Source organism: Cucumis melo, chromosome 6 (assembly GCF_025177605.1).
Source record: "Cucumis melo cultivar AY chromosome 6, USDA_Cmelo_AY_1.0, whole genome shotgun sequence".
NCBI classification, from domain to species: domain Eukaryota; kingdom Viridiplantae; phylum Streptophyta; class Magnoliopsida; order Cucurbitales; family Cucurbitaceae; genus Cucumis; species Cucumis melo.
Window position 1 is genome coordinate 30,434,316 of NC_066862.1, and position 22,318 is coordinate 30,456,633.

At 31.2% G+C, this 22,318-nt stretch overlaps 2 protein-coding genes across 4 annotated transcripts; one reads left to right on the top strand and one right to left on the bottom strand.

Annotated features, from left to right (window-relative positions):
- The first annotated feature begins 8,670 nt into the window (after positions 1-8,670).
- LOC103490967 (pentatricopeptide repeat-containing protein At2g30780) lies at positions 8,671-14,452 on the top strand. 3 transcript variants are annotated; one of them, XR_007821870.1, is made up of 4 exons: positions 8,672-8,980; positions 9,301-9,802; positions 10,437-11,679; positions 13,852-14,452. XR_007821870.1 is itself a non-coding variant. In XM_051086504.1 (2 exons), exons 1-2 carry the CDS (start codon positions 9,386-9,388, stop codon positions 11,562-11,564), a joined length of 1,545 nt encoding a protein of 514 aa, XP_050942461.1. In that variant the 5' UTR covers positions 8,671-9,385; the 3' UTR covers positions 11,565-11,868. The 3 variants fall into 3 exon arrangements, 1 of the variants encoding a protein (XP_050942461.1); XR_007821869.1 differs by having other exon boundaries at positions 8,672-9,802; XM_051086504.1 differs by lacking the exon at positions 13,852-14,452 and having other exon boundaries at positions 8,671-9,802; positions 10,437-11,868.
- A 2,239-nt stretch (positions 14,453-16,691) lies between these two features.
- LOC103490968 (RHOMBOID-like protein 2) lies at positions 16,692-19,790 on the bottom strand. Its single transcript, XM_008450733.3, has 5 exons — positions 19,028-19,790; positions 18,090-18,253; positions 17,812-17,975; positions 17,464-17,714; positions 16,692-17,022 (listed from the first exon to the last, which is right to left on the bottom strand). The coding sequence occupies exons 1-5, from the start codon at positions 19,303-19,305 to the stop codon at positions 16,911-16,913; spliced, it is 969 nt and encodes a 322-aa protein (XP_008448955.1). The 5' UTR covers positions 19,306-19,790; the 3' UTR covers positions 16,692-16,910.
- Positions 19,791-22,318: the final 2,528 nt, after the last annotated feature.

Sequence of the window (22,318 nt, forward strand, 5' to 3'; positions counted from 1 at the left end):
ATGTTACTTGATTTCTCTCCTATTTTGTATCCGACGCGTAGTGGGAAAAAAACCACTTTCTTGAACCGTAGCATAGCGGGCAATATTTTTCTAGAAATGTAGCGTAGCTGATTCAATATTCTTTGAACCGTTACGATAAATGAACTTTATGCTCCGTCAAAATCTTCTTTGAGTCTTTGGAATATGAATAACTATTACTTTGATCGAGGGAGGACTATGAATAGAAATTATTTGGAGGAACTCCATCAGTGGAGAACTTGGCTTCGCTCCGTCCTCTTGATTGATTTAGTGAAATAAGATGATTGTAGGATGGAGGACTATTCATCATATTTGCAAAGTCCGGAGGATGGGTCTGAAGGCGTAAAGCGAAGCTATTGGAAGATGTGAAGCAGCTCGACTAAGGAGGGGAGTGCAAGGATGAAACGATCCCTCCGTAGGCTTAATTAATATGAGTTACCGTAGGTTTAGAAGACTATATAAAACATTAGTATGCGAAGCCAAACACCTAATCTTGGTACGGACAAAGCCCACAATAAGGCATCAAATCTAGGGGAAGGCAAGGAACTAGAGGAAAGGAGTCGGACCCCTTAGATAAATATATGGATTGGGATTCTGAAGGCTATTATCGAAAAGATTCTCATAGATAAGCAAAGAAGATCTTGCTGCCCTTTTTGCCCTAGACATATTACTTGATTTCTCTCCTATATGTATTTGATGCTTAGTGGTGAAACCACTTTCTTGAAGCGTAGCATAGCAGACAGCTTTTTTCTGGAAACGTAGCGTAGCCGATTCAATATTCTTTTTACCGCTCCGATAAATGAACTTTATGCTGCGTCAAAATCTTCTTTGAGCCTTTGGAATATGAATAACTATTACTTTGATCGAGGGAGGACTATGGATAGCAATTATTTGGAGGAACTCCATTAGTGAAGAACTTGGCTATGCTCCGTCCTCTTGATTGATTTAGTGAAATAAGACGACTGTAGGATGGAGGACTATTCATCATATTTGCAAAGTCTGGAGGACGAGTCCGAAGGCGTAAAGCGAAGCTACTAGAAGGTGGAAGCTGCCCTTTTCGCCCTAGACATATATCTAACTGTGACCCCTTGCTCATTTTAATACGAGTTGTTATTGATCTTCCAAAGTTATTCATGAAATTTCGAGTGCCTCGAAAGAGGGGCCTCAAAGAGAAGAGGTATAGATAAAATATGATACTTATAAATTATTTTTTTAATTTTAAATGACATATACTTATTTAAAATAAAAGTATAATGTTATTTGAGGGACCTTTCAAACTAACTTTTAGAAATTTAGGGACTAAAAATGTATGTTTTGAAAATTCAAAGACCAAATTGGTCAATTTTAATAAACATATTGACCGAAAAGTTATTATATCTTTAAAACTCGAAGATCAAACATACATAATCCGAGACCAAAAAGTTACTTTTTTTGCCAAAACTTTATTTTTATTTTCTAAAAAATTGTAATTTCATTTTCAATTTCTTTAAGCAAAATCTAATTTCAATTTTTTTTTTTTTTTTTTTTTTGAGACTTGTAAGATTTGTAGATGGTGAAAGGATGTGTTATCCATTAGAAGGAAAGGCTTTTTGGGATATAGTGATTAATTAACCAATGAAAGTTAGTTGGGACATTTACTTAATTGTTTTGTTGAAGTGAAAGTGATATTTACGAGTGTTAGTTGGTTGTTTGTATAATTGAAAGTGTTACTAAGAGTGAAGTCTCGCATTTAATGTTAGTAATGGGTGCATCACACGTGGTTTATCATTTTCATGACTTAAATTCCTAAATTCATTTAAATTTAAAATGAAGTTCCAAATAGAGTATAATTTATTTTAGTTTGAGAATAAAATAATAAATACAATAATAAATAACGAGAAAAAAAATGATAAAATTGTAGCAAAAAGTAAATACAATAGTAAATGATCAGAACTTTAAAATAGTATCGATATAGTTAATTAGAAATTTTTAAACACTATAGATTTACAAGTATATATAATGATTTGCTCTAAAACTAAAAAACGTGAGTGTGGACGTAATCGTCGCGTTATGAATTTTTTACCTCAAATGACAAAAAATACAAATACCAATTTACTAATTTTCATACTTAGTATTCTTAATTACCTTTAATTTTAGTCTTATAGTTTTAATAAATAAATAAGTCCTTAAATTTTACATTATCATTAGTTTTGGATGAAAACAGTTAAAATTTCGACTTTTAAAAATTTCAAGAATATCTCTAACTTTCTAAAAAATAATAATATTCATTCTACGATTCTAAAAGACGGTTCGAGTTACTGTATTTCTTTTTTTTCTTTCTTTAATATAACAAGAGGGAGGAAATATTAATCTTCAATAACTTTTCTAAAAATACATAATATTATATTTTGTTTTTAGTTGACTTGAGAGGTTAATTACCTTAAATCAAAGCTAATTTGTGACAACCTAACAAGTTCAATAAGACCATACAATTTATTGATTGATTTTAATACCATAGTGTGTAATGTATGGGCATTTTAAGAAATATTGATCAACAATAAATAATCACAATAATAATATTGATGGTTAAGTGATTTCAACCATTACTTTATTTTTCTATTTATTTATATAATTATTTGGTGGGTTATTGACTAATTCAATGTCTTTTATATAATTAACTTCTCTTATCTGTCATCTCCCACACACAAATCACAAAGTGTATATATTAGTATTAGGGTCCAATTTGTTTCTTTAATTATGTCACCCTTTATACTTAAGCTAAAAATTAAAATTGAAATGATTAAATAATTTAACTTAAGTCGTTAAAAAAGTAAAGTTGAAATTTTTACAACATAGTTTTATTGATTAACATATTATATTAGACGTTGAATATCTACTATCGAGAAAAAAATTTAAGAATTTTAAAGGTAATTAATTTATGTTATTGTTTCTTAAATTCAAAAACTATTCCCACTAATCATAATAATATTTCAACTAGAAAACTTCGAACATTAATTAATTAATAACCCGAAAATTCAACGAAAAGAAAATAAAAATATGTAAAAATCAATGAACAATTTTTAATAGTTACACCTCTCACAAGTCACAATCAATCATCAACGTTTTATTTAAAAAAAGATGCAAAATGGACACCAACTAAAATCTTGGAAGATTATTAAATAGTATCTTAATATAATAATCATTTAACTTACAAAAATTGATTTGATATGAAAAAAGAAAATAAATAAAATAAATAAATACATATAATTTTTCTTTTTTAAAGAAAAAAGGTAGGTGTGAAGATGGCTATCCGGTTGGACAGAACCGGTTCGGTATTGGACATATTAGAGGGTTGGTGAAGGGAGGGCAAAATAGTAAATGTAGAGAACGTAAGAAATTTCAAAGAGAGTTTGTTATAATAATAATTACTTTTGAATTCCTCGTTGGCGTTCGCCGTTTAGTTCGGTTGGGTTTTTTTTAAGATTACCCCTTCCTTGCGTTGTCCTTTTCCTAAATATTTAATTATTTTTGTTTCTATTAATATTTTTATTCAAATAATAACACGGACAAAAAATACGATGAACTTTTACTATCGATTTTTAAGTTAGATGTTTGATAAAGATGAATACGAGTTGGATCATAAAGTCGTTTATGGATCAGCACAAAAATTCATATTAGTTAGACGTTGATTATCTCAGAGATAGAAATTGAATTTTTAAGTTGTTGGGTTATTATTTTGATAATAATTTAAAAATAAGTTGATTCTAAATCAACTTTGTGGGTCAACTCTATAAGAAAGAAAAAATTCAACCTAATACCGAACTCAACTAGACTTATATTTAAAATTTTTAATTTATTAAGACCTTTATACAAAGTTGAATGTGACAATATATAATTTTAAGAGACGCAAATAGTTAGACTAAACTTATGATTTGATGTGTATTTCATATTTGTACCTTAGTTCACTTGTTATTTGATATAAATCAGTAAAATTTAGAGTTTTTATTTTCTTTTCCTATCTTTTATAACTCGAAAAATTATTATTATTGATAAAAATGTAGAAAATATTTATGAAATATAACAACATTTTAGATTCTATCAGTGATAGATCGATAATATTTTCATAATTATTTTTATATCTATGAATTGAAGTCGATATTGATATAAAGAAGTAAACTGGTATTTTCATTATATATAATCATTAAAAAAAATCTTCCCTAAGTTTTTCTTTTTAAGAGAGAAAGACTATAGGATTTGACAAATATATTAAAAAAAATAACAATTCCACACCTGAATAAGTTAATGCAAAATATTAAAATATGACGATTCAAAAATATCAATTGACGTTCTCACGAGGAGAGTACTACAATCTTTTTTCTACCATGCATCTTTAAAATATATAAATTAAAATAATGAACTATTTTTTTTCTTATATTAAACAACGTTGAGATATGACTATTTCAAAATCAATCGACACAATGGTACGAATAGTAGTGCATCTTTCTCGAAATCGGATCATTATTTGGATTTGTAATATCCTCAACAATCTCTCCTCATTATTGACCCTATTATCATTTGAATATTTATACTGATTTGTTGTTTAATAATAAAAAAAAAAAAAAAAAGAAAAGAAACCAAAATTTAAAAGAGTTGGTAGGCCACTGGGCATATGATTCATTCCCACATTTAATTGTTACATCATGATTCATGTGATTTTATATTGGTCAAAGAGCCAATATATATATATATATATATATAGACACACACACACATACATATATTCAATAATAATAAAAAAACAAATAAATAATTATTTGGTTTAGCTAATTTTTTAATGACAAACTATTGAATAAAAAATCAAAATAATTATTTGGTTTAGATCCCTCCAAGAGAGTTTGAAATGGTATGACATTGACTGTGACCATGGCTTGGATTTATTTTAAAAATATATAATTCCATTTGTTGTATGTGTTATTATTCTTGCCATTTCACAATTTTGTTTTAAATGTATTTTTATTTAATTAGTCAATTTTGTAGATGTATATATAGGAACTAAAGATTAACCATCTGTATTCACTTGTTCTTTTTTTTTGGTTCATAACAATTGAAATGTCTTCTTCAACAATTGTTGCCACACAACTCGATTCCAAATTTGAAGATTGGTTTCTTAAAGACCATTTGTTTACGTAGAGTTGGTTGCACTTCTTCAAAAGAAATGTGACATGTTCTTACTAAACCATTTTTTTCTTATATTCTCGATCTAACATACTTAATTTGATGTCGGAATTACAAACAATTATTAAGAAATTTGAAGACATTGTTGACCTATATGCTTGGAGAATTAAAAAAGTAAACGAAAAATACGATACTTTTTTAACCTCTTTGGACATAAAACTTTTCTAGAAGCCTCCGGTACATCAATCTTTATATAGTTTAGAGAATACTATTGGAAATAGTTAAAGATTAAAACATTCTTTTTTACAATTGTGACGGGTAATCAGACAAGATATTTGTTCGACATATGACTAGCTCTAGTAACAAAGTCAATAGTTATTATCAGAAGTTTTAAATCGAACATGACTCAATTGTAAATAATATATATTATCTGTTTTCGAGGTTCGATCTACCTTTAATTGCTAAAAAGAATATACATCTAAATAGCATCTAAATTATTTAAAGAGCCTAACGAGGACTTGCTTCATGTTCTCCAAAGTGTTGGCATTTGCGAATTGGGCCTTTGTTCGGCCCAAAATAAATTAATGGGCTGAAAACTGGGAATCGGTAATACGTAAGCTTCAAAGAAAAAAAATTTAATTAAAAAATAATTAGAATGGATAAGTAATAATTATTAAGTATATATTAATATTTAAAAAATATATATATAAATATAATAAGGTTTATTAGTGATAAATTTTTATTATTGGTATATTCTTATGGTTTATAGTGATAGACTAATATTTGTTACATAGTCTATCAGTGATGGCTTTTATCGTCTATTACGGATAAATTTTGACAAGTTTTGTTATATTTGCTATTTTTTAAAATTATGGCTATATACTTAACTATTTTAAATCTAATTGTTATATTTGCCACTACCTTTAGAAAATTAACAATTTGGTCACAATTTTTTTGTAATTGTGAAATATTTATAGGGAAAAATTGAAACTATTTATAGGGAAAAATTTATCAACTTTTCTCATTTAAGTTTTTTTCTCCCTTCTCTTTTCTTTTTTTCTTTCGTTTTTTTTTTTTTTTTTTTTTTTGCTGTAGATGAAAATAGTTTCAACTTTTTGCTATTCGTATAATCATTTCTCTTGATATTAAACGTCATTCGGCATCATGATGCCAACCTCTTTTTTATTGTTCTTGCTTTTATTGATGCTCTAAGTCTCCATATAAGCATGTTTTAACTCGAAATTGGCTCTAAGAGCTTGTCTACCTAAATCATGCTTGTTAAACTAGGAAATAAACATGCAAAATATAAGAGCCATCCGATATTAGATGGAGCAAGATAAAACATTTTCAGTATTACTTAGTGACCACTTTCCCATGCTCAAAGATATTACTTAGTGCTCACTTTCTAATGCTCAATGATAGCTTACCTAGACTTAGGGATGAACAACAATTATACTCAGCGATCTTAACCATTATTCTAAGCAATATCAACTCTAATATTGATGGATAACATATGAATGCAGTGAAAAAATGATCGAAAAATTACTATATATGCAATTAAATGTTTTAGTGATTAACATGCTAAAAAAAGATCTAATTACATTATTTAGGATTAAGGGAAAACACTTACCTTTGAAGCTTTTCTCGACTTCTCGACTTCTCGAAATCTCCTCACGATCACAGACTGGGACCACCACTAGTGTTGATCCACTATTCTCCGGACTTAGAACTGGGTTGTGAAACTCGTTGAGTGAAGGAATTTGAGAAAGAGATGGAATTTGAAGAGGAGATTAGGTTGAGATTTTAGGGAGAAAAAATGGTTTATTTTGTAATTCAAAATTACAAAATTGGCAAAATCTCTCTTCAATATGAAAAATACCCTTTTTATACACTAATTACATGCAAATAGCATATAATTAGTTTATTAAACCTCAACACCTAATAATCCATTAATGAACTTAGTGGGCTAGGTGTTTACATCTCATGTAGTCACCCATCCCACTAAGTCTTAGTGGGATTATCCAACAAAATGTTGGATTTTCCTACTATCTTAGTCCAAGGGCATTTTGGTCATTTGACCATTAAAGTCAAAGTCAAACTTTAACTTTTTTAAGTCAAAAGTTAACATTTTTACTTTTTACCATTTTATCTTTATTGACTAATTTCAACCTTCCGAGCATGAATCCGCATTCCTTTTCCTGAAATTCAAATCATATTTGAATATAAAAGCTGGTTAAAGTTTGACTTTTCATAAATTTGACCATTTCCATCAATTTTGAGCTTTCGAATATGAATCTGTATTCATATTTTTAATATTTAAATCACATTTAAATATAAAAGCTCTATAACTAACAGTTATATCACATATATTCGTCGGTTTCTCTCTCTCTACCTAATTTAAACAATTGGAATTATTTCAACATATTGTTCTAAGTTAATTCCATATGTGCTAGCATGGGAACCTAATGGACCTATAGATCATGGGCTACAACGATCCAAGATTAACTGGCTAAACCCTTTTAGACTGAGCTAATTAACATTCGAACTAACGGGTCATTCCACTAAAGTCCCATAGTTGCACCTCTCCCTCACTATAGATATACTTGTGTCCATCTTATATAACCATGATCAGTAAGTTAATCATTCACATGTTGTTCGTAACCTCGGCTGGGTCAGAATACCATGTTACCCCGAGACTACATCTTGTTCTTTAAGTCCCATTGATCCACTGTTGAACATTTGGTTTAAGGTTCAACCTATAAACCAAATCCCTCTTGGGCCAACCTATCTACCGACAACATTGCTACCATTCATAATGCTTAGAAAAAAATAATGATAAATGGGTGAAACGTTGGAAATGATCGGATGAACAATGACAAACTATAGATTAATGATTGTGCAAATCATAGACAGTGAGAGAAAGTTAGAGAGAATGGATGAAACACTTCGGATGAAAGCGTATAATGAGCTTGCGACAAACAAACTTCTAAGTGAGGGGTAAAATTGGTATTTCACACACAAAAGAAAAAAAAAGGTTAAAAATCACTCTTAGTCCCTAAACTTTCTTAAAAGTAACAATTTGTCCCACAAAGTTTGATTTGTAACGATTTAGTTATGTACTTTCAATTTTGTAAATGTTTAATCCATAAACTTTGCTACATAACAATTTTGTCTTTATACTTTAAAATTTGTAACAATTTAGTCCCTATAGTAGAAATTAGTGTTAATAAGATCTTTTTGGAAAAATAAACCAATAAACTAATTAGATGCTTAATATATTTCCAAAATATACAATTTACACCATGATACAAACATATAGCTTTGATGATTATTTTATGTTAGAGACTAAATTGTTATAAATGTGAAAATAAAAAGACTAATTTGGATGAAAAGTGTTGTTTTTCTTTTTTCCTATTTGGAAAAAAAAAAGTCCAATCTAAGAATGGGAAAACTTGATTTATGAGGTCATCAACACGTGAAAAATAAAAAAGAAAAGAAAAATTAGGAAGAAAACCTAAGCCCCCTTCTTTCTCATCTTTCCCCTCTCCCTTAAGCCTCAGCCGCCCGAGAGGCGTTTCCGGCATTCATAAAACCGGCGGCGATCGCGGACCAGCGGACCTCTCGAAGGCGTCCATTCACCGTCGATCCTCGCCGTGTCTTCACCGAGCGGCGGTCCTCTCCGGTAGCCACCGAACAGACTGGCGGCGCCTGTCTCTCCACATATTTTTGCTCCGAAACACTTCAGTCTCTTGATTCCACTTTTATCAATCTCGGATTTCAGCACCTACTGGATACTACCCAATACGCAGTAAGTCGATCCATTTGCATGTCGGAAACTCACTGGGTGTAGTTTCGTACTGATATCTTGGCATTACTTTGAGTGAACGATGAAGGCTCTTATTGAGTAATCGTTCAGATTGTTTTTTTTTTTTTTTTTTTTGATAAGTTTGAAACTTCAAGAATTTAATCTCAAGCTTTTATGGTCCGATGCAATAATTATAGTTGGTGGTAAATAGCCAACTCTCAGAATTCCTTAGTGCTTAGTTAGATAGTCGGAAGAATGTTTGATTTAGCCTTAAATCTTAAGTTTATATTGCCAGTATGGTTACTTTCGTAGAAAGTTTCCAGGTTGTTTCTCACTAAAAAGTGTGTAACTTCAAGTGGATTCAGTCTGGATTACTGCAAATCCCTTTACCAACGAAGCAATCCAACAATGAAGCAACTATGGATGTTCTCTGTTCCTCGTAGGCTCTTAGTAAATCGGATTATTTTTGCTCCGTCTGCTTTCTCTCTCAGGAACACGAATTATTGCTTTTTACCTCATGGCCTCCATACTCAATCTCCCTCCTCCTCCTCGCCTCCGCCCTCAATCTCTTCGTTTTCGTTGCTTACTAACCTTATTGAGTTATTTTCCAACAAGCCTTCTGACCATGCGATCTTGGAGAGAAGTATTATGCAAAAGAAGGTCTTGGAGGTGAGTCATGAACTGATTCAGAACGCAGAAAATTCTGATAAGATAATGAAAATATTGAAAGACAGTGAAGACTTGCTCCTAAGGAAACACGCCGACGGTTTGGCTTTTGTCGAGTTGCTGAAGCAGTTGGGTTCACAGCCTTACTTAGCATTGGAGGTGAGTTTTATTTTACATACTCTAAGAAAATTGCTTCATATGTAGTTTCTAAATCATATGTTTATTTGGGGATTGCTTACAAGTTATATTCTCGTAGTTTGCATTAAATTGTTATTTGTTTTACTTGTGTCTTGGACTCTTATATGGGGTTTTCTTTTCTTTTCTTTTTCTTATTGTTCTTTTTTTGTACTAGCTGTGGAGGTAAAGAACATCTGGAATGTATTTTTAGTGAAATTAAATTAAATACTTAATTGGAATGATGAGTATGCTTTAGTAGCAAAAGTGAACTTAGCTCAACAGTAGTTGGCATGACCTTCCTCTTTAGAAGCCGGAGGTTTTATCCCCCAATCTCGCAGTTGTTGTAGTAAAAACAAGATTAATATGCTTTAGTTAACTTTTAGTTTAATTAGCCATATTTTAGAAATGTTGAGATTTCACTGAAGTGGAATTATTACTTTTGATGCTGAATAGTACATAATGTTATGACATCAAGTTGTATCATCCAATTCCCATGTGAAACAAATAGTTTTGATAGGTCTCATTTTTCTAAGTATAACTTGATAGTCATATGCAAGACCTTGATAAATAGTTCGACGACACTAAATTTCTGATCAGCTCATTCTTTTGCGCTTAGGTGCTTAATTGGAGAAGAAGGCAAGGAGGTTCCTTTCCTTTAACTGCAGAGGAATATGCCAAGGGTATTGCAGTTGCAGGTAGATCTAAACATATTGACCTTGCAGTTGGGTTGTTCACTGAGGCTTCTAATAAAAGGGTCAAGGCAACCTCTACTTATAATGCATTGATGGGTGTTTACATGTATAATGGCTTGGCTGACAAGTGCAACTCATTGTTTCGGGATCTTAAGAGGGATGCAGATTGTGTTCCTAATATTGTAACATATAACATTTTATTATCGCTATTTGGTCGTTTGATGTTAGTTGATCACATGGAGGCTACCATGAGGGAAATACATGATTTGAATCTCTCACCTAACGTGAACACATACAATCATCTATTAGCTGGGTATATTACTGCATGGATGTGGAATAGAATGGAGCAAACCTTTATGAAGATGAAGTCGAGTTCAATAAAGCCCAACACTGAGACTTTTTTGTTAATGCTTCGTGGATATGCACATTCTGACAACCTTGAAAAGATGGAAGAGATGTATCACTTGTTAAAAGATCATGTCAATGAAAATAAATTCCCTCTTATTAGAATTATGATATATGCATATTGTAGGAGTTCTATAACAGATAAAGTGCATAAGATTGACGCTTTGTTGAAGCTTATTCCAGAAGAAGAATATAGAGCATGGTTGAATTGCAAATTGATAAGCATCTACGCTCAAGCAGATTGCTTAGAGAGAATGGAACATTCAATAAATGAAGCATTTGAGCATGGTACTTCAATCTATACGGCCCGTTTGATGCGCTGCATTATTGCCAGCTATTTTCGGTGTAATGCAGTGGACAAGCTGATAAACTTCGTTAGTCGTGCTGAATCTGCAGGCTGGAGAATCTGTCGGTCTTTATATCATTGTAAAATGGTTATGTTTGCATCACAAAATCGTTTTGAAGAAATGGAGTGTGTCCTTGATGAAATGAAAAATATCAACATGGATTGGACCAAAAAAACATTTTATATTTTGTATAAGGCCTACTCAACAAGTGGTTGCAGGTACAAGGCTAATCAAGTGGTAGGTCGTATGTGCAAGCTTGGGTATGGGGTTCCCGTGGACTTGGATTCATCACCATCTTGATGTCCTCCTCCATTTGAACGATCGAAGGAATGGAAATTCCACATTTGACTTAACCAATTGATCTTATTGGTTTTTCTCATGAATAAGTGCAGAGCTGAGATTTCTGAGATAGTAGGTATGCATCATATCTCATTCTTATTATCAGTCATTTTATTACCCTTGCTTTGCATGCCTATCACTTGGACTATTTGTTCCATTTTGCTTGTGTTTACTCGTGTAGCTAGAGACACTATTTCTTTTTTGGGTATGAGTATTTGCACTTATTTTAATATAAGTGAAATTCAGGGTGCTTCATTTTTCGACATATGATTATATTTATTATATGTTCTTTCAAGCTACGTGAAAGGAAGTTTTTTTTCTTTGCTTTTAAGGTAATATTGATTTTATTTACTAGCAGCCAGCAGGCAACCACATGATTCTTTTGTACCCGTGTGGAATTTTCCCCTCCGTAGCTTCAAGGCTTTTGAGGTTTAACCTAATGCCTGTTATCAAAATGTTTATTAATTATCTAATAGGCTATTATGGCATTGAAGGGAGAAAATAAACGGTGCTCGCTTTTGAGTGTTGAACCAATTATGACAATTTTATATTCCTATCTCTAAATGCTCGATCATTCCTTTCGTCCCAAATGTCCCAAAGCACAACACACACTTCAACAAGCCACCAAAAGCGGCTTCTCTCTGAAAGGTAGATGGAGGAGAAACTCCTCGATGGTCACACGAACACTCCTTTAGCTAGCAAAGCTAACAGAAAAGAGCACCACATGGCTCGCGTATACTAATAATCCCAAAAGAGATGATCAAGGTCTTCCTTCGTCTTCTGTTGAAGAATACAACAAAAAGGTCCAACAAGCGAGGTCCTCCTCCTAATAAGACTATCGACATTGTTCATACAACCAAGTACTTGTGAAATAAAGAAACTAATTTTCTTAGGAACCTTAATTCTCCAAATCCCATAAAAAACAGATTTCCTAATGAAGGAGGGATCCGGCCACATTTTGAACAAGGATTTACACGAAAAACCTTGACTAGGGTTAGGACTTCAAATACGAAAATCCCTCTCCTCCATAAAACTGCATCCCTCAAGCAAAGAAAGAAGATAGGCGACCTCCATCGTTTCCCTATCGGACAAATTACAACGAAACCCGAAAGAGAAGGACACAAAATTCTTAGACCAAACCATAAGATAACCCGGTGATTTTAAAAGAGGGCAAGCAATAAAGATATGGATACAAAGAACAAAGAGTACTCTCCCCCACCGCTGATCATCCCAGAAATATGTATCCTTGTTGACCACCACAATACAACGAGTGAAGCGAGAGGAAGTTGGAGGCTCAAAGGATATGTCTTTTCAAGGGTTTCGGTTTGTGCCTTTAACCCTTTTCTCCACCCAATCAAAAGGATGGAGGCCACGCTTGCTCACAACGATCTGACGCCGTAAAAATTTGGGATCAAGAGCGAAACACCAAAGCTACTTGGCCAGCAAAGCATAAAATCAAAGCTTTTGGAAGTACTCTCGGAATGACCTTGCAACTCACACCCCGTTTCCTTCACCTTTTGGCAGATAATACAACATGAGGACCAACTAACAAAAGCAACTTTCTCGAAATCCAATTTTCTCAAAATTTGATCTGAAGGGTCTAGAAGCAATCTATTTGGATAAATTGGTTCAAAATCATAAAATGGGCATTTACTTCTGCACCCCTAACTGTTTTTTAATCCAAAACGTGTTCTATGAAGTTCGTTCTTTATCTTGTTCTAGCTCCACTTCTTCAAGTACTTTTTGTTTAATCCTTCTTTCTTACCAGGTTTACTCTTGTTTTATCTTTCCAAAAGCTTAAGGAATAAAAGATTTGATTCCTTTTACTTACCTGCTGTGGAGAATCCCGTGGCCAAGTTTTCATTTATCTCTTATGTATCTCTAGAAATTAGAACTTATCCTTTTGGAGATATGTTCAGTAGGATAAATTCTCTTGCTATACTGCTACAGCCTATGATTTTTCATTTCAGATTGAAGCGGTTATTTCAAGTACGTTAGGAGTTATTCTATGTCATTATTGACTATTTTGCGAAATGAAAATGAATCTTTGAAACTTATTTACACCATACCATAAATGATGGAAAATTTAAGTTTTCGGGCTTCTTTTGCTATAGGCCAGTCTTCCTTATATTGCCCTTATCACCACAAAGTTGAATGTTGATAGCATCCTGCGTAGTTATATATTTTCTAAGACGGTTAGTTTTGATGATTACTTGAATCAATTTTACATGTTTTGTTTATTCTGTAGAAATCGAGCATTCAAAGCAAGCAGAAATTTTAAAGAATGTTTCAAGGAAATTTAGTCAATTGGACAAGATCAATGGAAGAAATCAAGTGAAAGGGTGGAGAAAATCAAGCTTAAGACCCGAGGGGCAGTGTCGTGATGTTTCGCAAGCCATACCACCTGTGAGTGTAGCATTGAAAGCATCTCAGCGTCACGCATATCATGTAAGCCACAGATGAATTGCACGTGCACTTTTTCAGAGTGTTTCATTCGATGTTATGGGCAGAGTCTCAAATAACTTATGAGTTTTTATAAGGGGTAGTTGCATAAATGTCAAAAAAGCCTAAAATGATAGGCATATTTAGTACATGGAAAAAAATTGCATATATAGCAAAAAAAAAAAAAAAAAAAGTAAAAGGCTAAAATACCCATGTCCAACTACCATTTTGGGCGTTTTTTGTCGAATTTCTTAAATTAAAAATTATCATTGATGACGTCTATCATGGATACAACTATCATCAGTAACATCTATCGGTGGTAACGTCTACCATTGATAAATGCGATAGTGATATACTATCATTGATGACTTTCAATTTGATAAATGATTATTTCTCACACTTTTTTATTTTTTCATGTTAAAAGCTATCGCCAATAGCTACATTTAGTGAATTTCATTGATATTTATCATTGGTTGTTCTTACTGATAGCTACTATTAGTGATGACTTGTTATTATTGCAAATATGTTATTAGTTAATATAATTGATAATGACTATCTGTAATAGCTTTCAATTTGAGAAATGTGACATCAGTTGATATCGTTGGCGTTTTCTATATTGCTATCAACATAAATGATATCACTAAACATTATCTATCGATGATTGCATTAGAGGGATATCGTCGATAGCAACTATAAGCGGTATCACTAGAAGGATATTTTTTATAAGTAATATCTCCTAGGTAAACATGTCAATTTTGAATTGACGGGGATTAATTATGTTGTCAATTGATATTTTTGATAGCTACTATCAATGATATTTTTCTATTGCTATCACTTATAATATCTATCAGTGATAAGTGATAACATATAGCATCCATAACATCCCTGATAGGCTATTATATATTAGTGATATTAAGGTAATTCTACTTTAAAGTGATATTGTGGCTGTTTGTTTTTAGCTAATGGACAAAGAAATGAGATCATATTAGCATGTTGTTGGTAATAGTTTTGAATCACTAATAACATACTATCCATACGATAGCTTTTATCGTTGATAGTATAAATGAAATTGAAATAACTGTAACTTTTGTTGAAATAGATTATTGATTTCAGGTTGTGATAACAACATTTATATCATTTAAAGTTTCAAAGTTCAAGTTATAAGTAATAAATTTAAGAAAATCATGTTGACATATTAGTCATGATGTCATTGATAGAAGTCTATCACTAACAGTATGATATAGTGATAGAAGTTACCACTAATAGCATAAGGGGAAGGAAACTAAAGTGCAAAATTGACATTTCAAATTTTTTTACTTTATAACTGGTCAAAAATTGCTATTTTGCAAATATTGTTTCATTGTGCTATAAGATTATATTTATTTTTTAATTTGTGCTATTTGGTGCAATTTTCCTTTCTATAATGGCTAAACACTTTTGGCATAAAATATTAAGAATATAGCGCTTTAAAATAATTTGCAAATATAGCAAAAAAAAAATTATATATTTCTAAAATACCCTTGTTTTAAGAGTGATTGCAATGAATAATATTTTTAGAGGAATTAAATAATTATATAGGAAACTTTAAAACAAATAGCAAATATAGCAAAAAATATTTCAATACTTCTATTATTTTTTGTTTATTCAAAAACAGCCTTGATTTCAAATGAAATAAGCAAATCTGATTTTCTTTCACCATCCTTTTAACTGAACACTCGTCATATTGGTTGGTATTCTTTCCTCCTTTATTCACTCAACCCATCCTCTCACATTCTCTCTTCCTTTGCTCATGTCAAAATTTGTAAGAAACAATAAAATTGAGAGTTTAAGTTTCTCGACAAATGAATTTCTTAGGTTTCTCCTAGAGAATATGGTAAGCTTATCAGAGCTAGAGCTCTTAACTAAAGCAACAACTATCGAACTAGTGTAATCGACTTATGGATTTAGACTTCATATAATCAATTAACAGGTGGAGCGTAACTACTCTTATTTGTTAAAAGCCATTTAGTTAAATATTAGTACAACATTCTGGTGCATAGATGATGCAATAAGCAAGTTTCTATATCCATGCTTTGGAAAAATATGGAAGATAGGAAATGAAAATGAGTTAATCATGGTATTTTTAATGCTTTAATCTTTTGTTTTTTATGTTCAAATTAATTCATTTTGATCTTCATACTTACAAGATATCCTTTTTGATCCCTATAGTTTGAATATTTTGTTCATTTCCACTATGCTTTTGAATATCTTTAGTCCTTATATTGTTAAAATCAGACCATTTTGATTCTTTGATTTCATTCTTTGAGAACCAAAATGATCACTTTTTGAAAGTTTGAAGAACCAAAATAAACCAAGGTTAAAAGTACATCGACTAAAATGAAAATTTTAGAAGTCTAAAAACTAAAATGGATTAAAGTTTAGAGAATATGGACTTAAATAAATATTTTAAAAATTTATGACCCAAAATGAATCAAATTCAAGAGTATAGAGACCATATTTGTATTTAAACCGAATCCAGTGGTAGCTAAAAATTTTGCTTGCAGCCTAAATTTATTAATCTTATGTTTTGAAGTTTTCATTGTGTGATAAAAGCATAAATTGAACATTCTCTCAAGTGAGATAACAGAGATCTAACAACAAATAGAATGCAAAAAAAAGAATGAAGTGATCCACTATACCATTAATTAAGAGTTCACAAAAAGAAATTTATCTCTTTTTTTCTACATACAGTGTTCTTTTAAGTAAGAAAACAAATGGAAATATGCTGGAATCATTAACAAACACTTCCATTGACATCTAAGATGGAATAAAAAAACAAATATGAAAACAAGGTCAGAAGTATACATATTATACAATGTGTAATGATCAATTCCCGCATTCCCATTTTGATGTTGGCACACAACTTAGATAATGACACCAGCTGCAATGGTTGTTTCCGTTTTCGCCTCGAAATAGCATTACCAACCCCATCGTGAATCTGCAACAAAGAAACAAGACCATAACGAAGTTTTCTTTTCATTTTGTTATCAGCATTCATCAGTAGGTAGCAGCACAAGAGAAAGAAGACATAACATAACAAACAACGTATATCATCACTGTTGAGGGCCTTGCAAATTGTGATTAACTAACTAAACACCAAAGGTTAAAGTTCCCTCTGTTTATTAGATGCATAGTTCTTGATCAATCTAGATTGATGGGTATGTTTCCTAAGATTCTATCTTCCAGAAACCAAGTCGATATACCTTAAATCACTAATTGATGAAAAACTTCACCCAACAAGTAGAAATCAATATTAATTGAGGTGAAAATAACATTGCAAGGTTTTGAAAACAAGACCACCATAAACCGCATGTATTGATATACCATGTTAAATCATTGATTGACCTAAAAGCTTAAGTTGTGTCTAACAAACACTTACCCGACAATTAGAAGAGCGAGGGCCACAAAGCATAAAATATATTGGTAAAGCTTGTGCTTGGGTACAGCGCGAGAATTTGCAGGGAGATGTCGTCGTTCTATCCATCCGAACTGAGGACGGAGAAGTAAAACAAAGCCAAGAAGAAAGCCTGTCAAGAACCCACCAATATGGGCAAAGTTATCCACATGAGGAAGAATCCCAACAGCCAAATTAATGACGATGATTACAATGAGTGTGATGAGAGCTGCAGCCTACAAGAACAATGAATTAGGTGTTGATAACATGATAAGTTCAAATAAGCTGCATACCAAACAACATGGAAATGAAGACCAATTACTTCACTATTACCTTATCTGTATATATAGTCCAGTTTGTCAGAAGTTCTGATAACATTGCACCAAGAAGCCCAAACAAAGCACCAGATGCACCAACAGAGATGTTGTTTTGTATGAAAAGAGAAGATAATATGCTTCCACCTAAACCCGAAAGCAAGTATAGTATTCCCACCCGAACTGCATGATTGTAATCAACAAACAGCTAGTGAGCATGGAATTTCTAGTCATCCAAGCTTTAGGAGTTGAAAAGAGCTGAAGTAAATACAGGTGAATGTAAGAAACTTGACATACTGAATCCGAATTGTTGTTCGAGGCGAATCCCAATAAATACCAAGCTCAACATATTTGCAAGCAAATGAATGACTCCAGCATGTAGCCAAATACCCGTGATGAGTCTCCATGCTTGATGTCCATGAACGATTTTTTCCCATTCCAGGGCTCCCAGTTTCTGTAGTCTGAAAGAAATAACACCAATTATGTAAAAACTCAATGTCCAAAAAGTAGCTTCGCATTATTCTTTGCATTCGTCCTGAAATAAAAACTCACTAGGCCATTCATGTGTTTCTTCTATGATTCTAAAAATGACTTCTTCAAATGGAAATGACAAAATTAAATCAAATTTGGGCAATAGACAAATACAAAACTCAAACGCACAAGAACATTATCGACAATCGTCATGACAAATTTTGAAACAAAAAAGCCTTTCTTCCATAATTATCAAATCAGATGATTAGTTTAACTGAGATGAAAATAGAGACCTGGGAAAAGTTTATAGAATTCAACAAAAAAGCTTCTTTCTAATCACAAAAGTAGAACACAGATTAGAACTTTTCCTCAGGATAAACCTTTCCAAAAGACAAATTAGAGAACCTCTGATTTAGATTTGTCCTTTGACCCATTATTAACTAGAACCCATGGGGATAAATTTACACGAGTGCCTAAACAAATACCTCAAACAAGAAAAGATAAGAAATTAAAAAAAAAAAAAAAAAAAAAGCGAGGAATCTCAACTAAAAAAAGATTAACACAGTGATTATTTGAAAACATCCATAGAAAATGTCAACAAAGACACATTGCCACAAAACCTCAATTGATAACAGAAGGGTATAATGTCAAACATTCTCAATTAAGAACTAAGTAGAAGGCTTACAGCAAAGCAAAACAAAATCCATAGACACCCACTGGCAATATTGAACAGTTTAGAACCAAATGGAGAGCAGAAAACTCACGTGGAAGAAGAAGGACCAAATAGAGGATTCACTCTAAGAGGCTCAAAAGAAAACCTTCCTAAAAACCTGGCAACACATTCCTCAGAACCCAGATTGTGTTTAGGACAGTTATTAACATACATAACCACAATGAACATAGCAACATTAGCCACCACGAACATAGGAACCAACCAAGAAGTCCATTGTTTCTCCGAGGTTTCTTGGTAATAGGAATTTGAGTAATACCCAGGTGCGTTATTGGTTTTAGCCCCTCCTCTCTCCAGATCTCGACTACCCATTTCTTTTTTCCTCACAGAAACTCAACTTTTTCCTCTCTTTCTCTCAATCTATGAGTATAAGAAGGCCAAATGAGCGATCACTTTCTGCTAAGGTTTCACAGAAAGGAACTTTCGTTTGTCGTTTCAGTTGGGTAAAAGATGAAAGATGAAAAGGAGAAAGAGAAAAGGAGAGAAGGAATGAGAGTGGCTTCAAAGGGAGAGAAGAAATGGCCAAATGGGGTTGCTTCAATGGAAGAAATGGAAATGGAAAAAAGGGGTTTTCACAGATTCAAGTGATCATGTAAAGAATTGGTTATTAGACTAAAAAATTTTTGCTCTTCCTTCCTGATTTCTTGATTGTTAGGCGGTGGGTTTTGTAAGTTTGATGCAACAACCAGAGGGGTTTCAACTTTGAATCAAAGCTGTATGAAAATGGAGTAATTAGTAGTAATGGGGCTTGGAAAACGTATATTCTTCGATGGTGTTTGTTTATTCGTGTGAGATTTGAGAGTGGGGAATCATTACAATACAATGATTGTTATTAATTATCATTTAATGAAAAAAAAAAAAACAATTAGTGAGTGTTTCCCATTTTCCACATTAATCTATAGATTTTAGAAAGAGAAAAAAATTGTATATATTGTTTTCATTACTTTGAAGATAAAAGAGAAAAATAATACTTAATTTTACCCTAAACTTGAAAAATGGTAATGTCATTTTTCTAGAAAAACAATTATGAATTGGGTTAGTTTATACATTAGTCAAGTTATTTTTGTGTTTGGATTTATTTTTATTAATGAGCTTCATGATTCTATTGGTTTTGTCTAGTTGAACTTTATAGGTAAATTGAAAAAAAATGTAGATATTGTAATAATTATTTAAGTTTAAGTTTTAAATTCAAACACAGAAAGTTATAAGATCCAGATTGATACAACATAATAAGTTAGGTCAAAGTCGATTTTTTTCTCTTTTCGAACTTGTTTACTTATATTTTAATATATTGTTTGATAAAAACTATTTTTTTCGAAAGTCAAGCTTATCCTTTCTTAGTTATGTAAATGATTTGTATAAGTCTCGAGTATAAAAGTTGAATTATTAACCAATTTTCATAAACAAAAATCAGGTTTAAAAATTATTCTTTTAGTTTCTAGTTTTTTTTTATTGATTTTTAAAAACATTAGTAAAAAGTAGATGAAAAGTAATAGAGATAGAATGAGTGTTTATAGGCTTAATTTTAAAAAACTAAAAACAAAAAATTAAATAGTTATCGAACGAGACTTAAGAACACGAGCATTCTCAATTGACCTAGGTGGAAGGGTTGTTTAATAGTTCTAAGCAAACATTGTTCTTAAATTGTTCTTGTTACGCTAACATGATCAAACTCAACCGATATAAAATTTTGTATTATCAAACTTGAAATCAAAAATTAGATTCTTCACTTGTATATTATAAAGAGAAAAAAAAAGAAGAAAAAAAAAAGAGTTGTTCTTGGTTCTATTAGTCTATACCTATTTCTTATTATTTTTCTTCAAATGAATAAATTGCCTCAAAAGCAATTAAAAATTGATTACATTAATAATCTTTTAAAATGTTGAAGATTAAAACAAAATCCAAAGCATTTCAAGTGGGAATGGTTGAGAAATGATAGTGATGGATTAGCTCATTTTTCTCACCTATAATATTGATAAGCATAAAATCATCCAACACCTAATTTTAATTTTATAGATGAAAAAGATTTTAGCAAAGTGGTTTTTGATAATAATGGAGTTGGAAGAAGGTTGTAGTCTAGTGGACAAAATCTTATCTATATTATAATTTTTATTTTTAAAAAAAATACTTATGCTTTATATTTAAAATCCATAGGATCATAAAAATAAATGTTTCTTTCAAGAGCCAAATATTAAATAAAGAAAAATTGGAATTAAAAAAAAACAAAACAAAACAAAATCTTTGTCAAACATAAAAATTCCTTTTTTTTTCTAGTCAAGAATACCTTCTGACTTTGAGATTAATCCTAAATTTTGGGTTATAATATTTTGATATATATATATATATATATATATATATATATATATATATATATACGAATACATGTCTATAAATTTAAATAATCAGATGAATTGTTTAAATAAATGGCTTCTAAATATAAATTTAGTCAACATTTTTTAGGTCAGCATACCAATTTTTTGTGGTCTCTGTACGTTTATAGCATTGTTTACTGCATCTTTAGACTTTAAAAATGTATATAATATGTCTACCAATTTTTAAATTTATGCATAATGAATTGAAAGCATTACACACTTTTTAAGATTTGGCACACAAGTGGTAAAAAAACATATAATCTAACCATCTATAATAAAATATTGTTGTAATGCAGTGATTGTGTCCCACTTTTATAACCGGAAGGTTGTTAAAAAATAACATTTTTTCTACAAAAGAACAAGTCTAGTGATAATCGACATAGACGCTCTCACTCGAAATTGAAGGTTCGATCTTCCATTCTCACAAATTATATATATGAAAAAGGTAAGAACCACTTAATCAGGTCAAATAATGGAAGCCCGTTCAAGGCATAAATATATAATTTCATTACCTTCTTGAGTTAAAATTTAATTTTCTAAAATATTTGCATCATCATAAAAGTAATTTGAAATAATGATTTATTTAGGAAAAGAGATGGTAAACATAGCCTTTTTCTAAAATGAGGTATTCATTGATATACCTACATATTTTGAAATCACAAATATACTTACTATACAAATAATTAAAGCCAGTCGTTAAAATATATCTTTCCATTTTTGTTATGTTTCCAAATACTTTTTTAGGTTTCAATTTTGAATAATATTATGACAAATTTTAATTTCATCTTCTTAAAGTATGATTCTTACATAGGATATATACATACATATATATATATATATATATATATATATATAACCATTACCCTACAATCATCTATTAAAAAATTTCATACTTTTGTTCATACCAACAACAATAGACAGATTAATAAAACTTCCATATTTAGCATAATCAT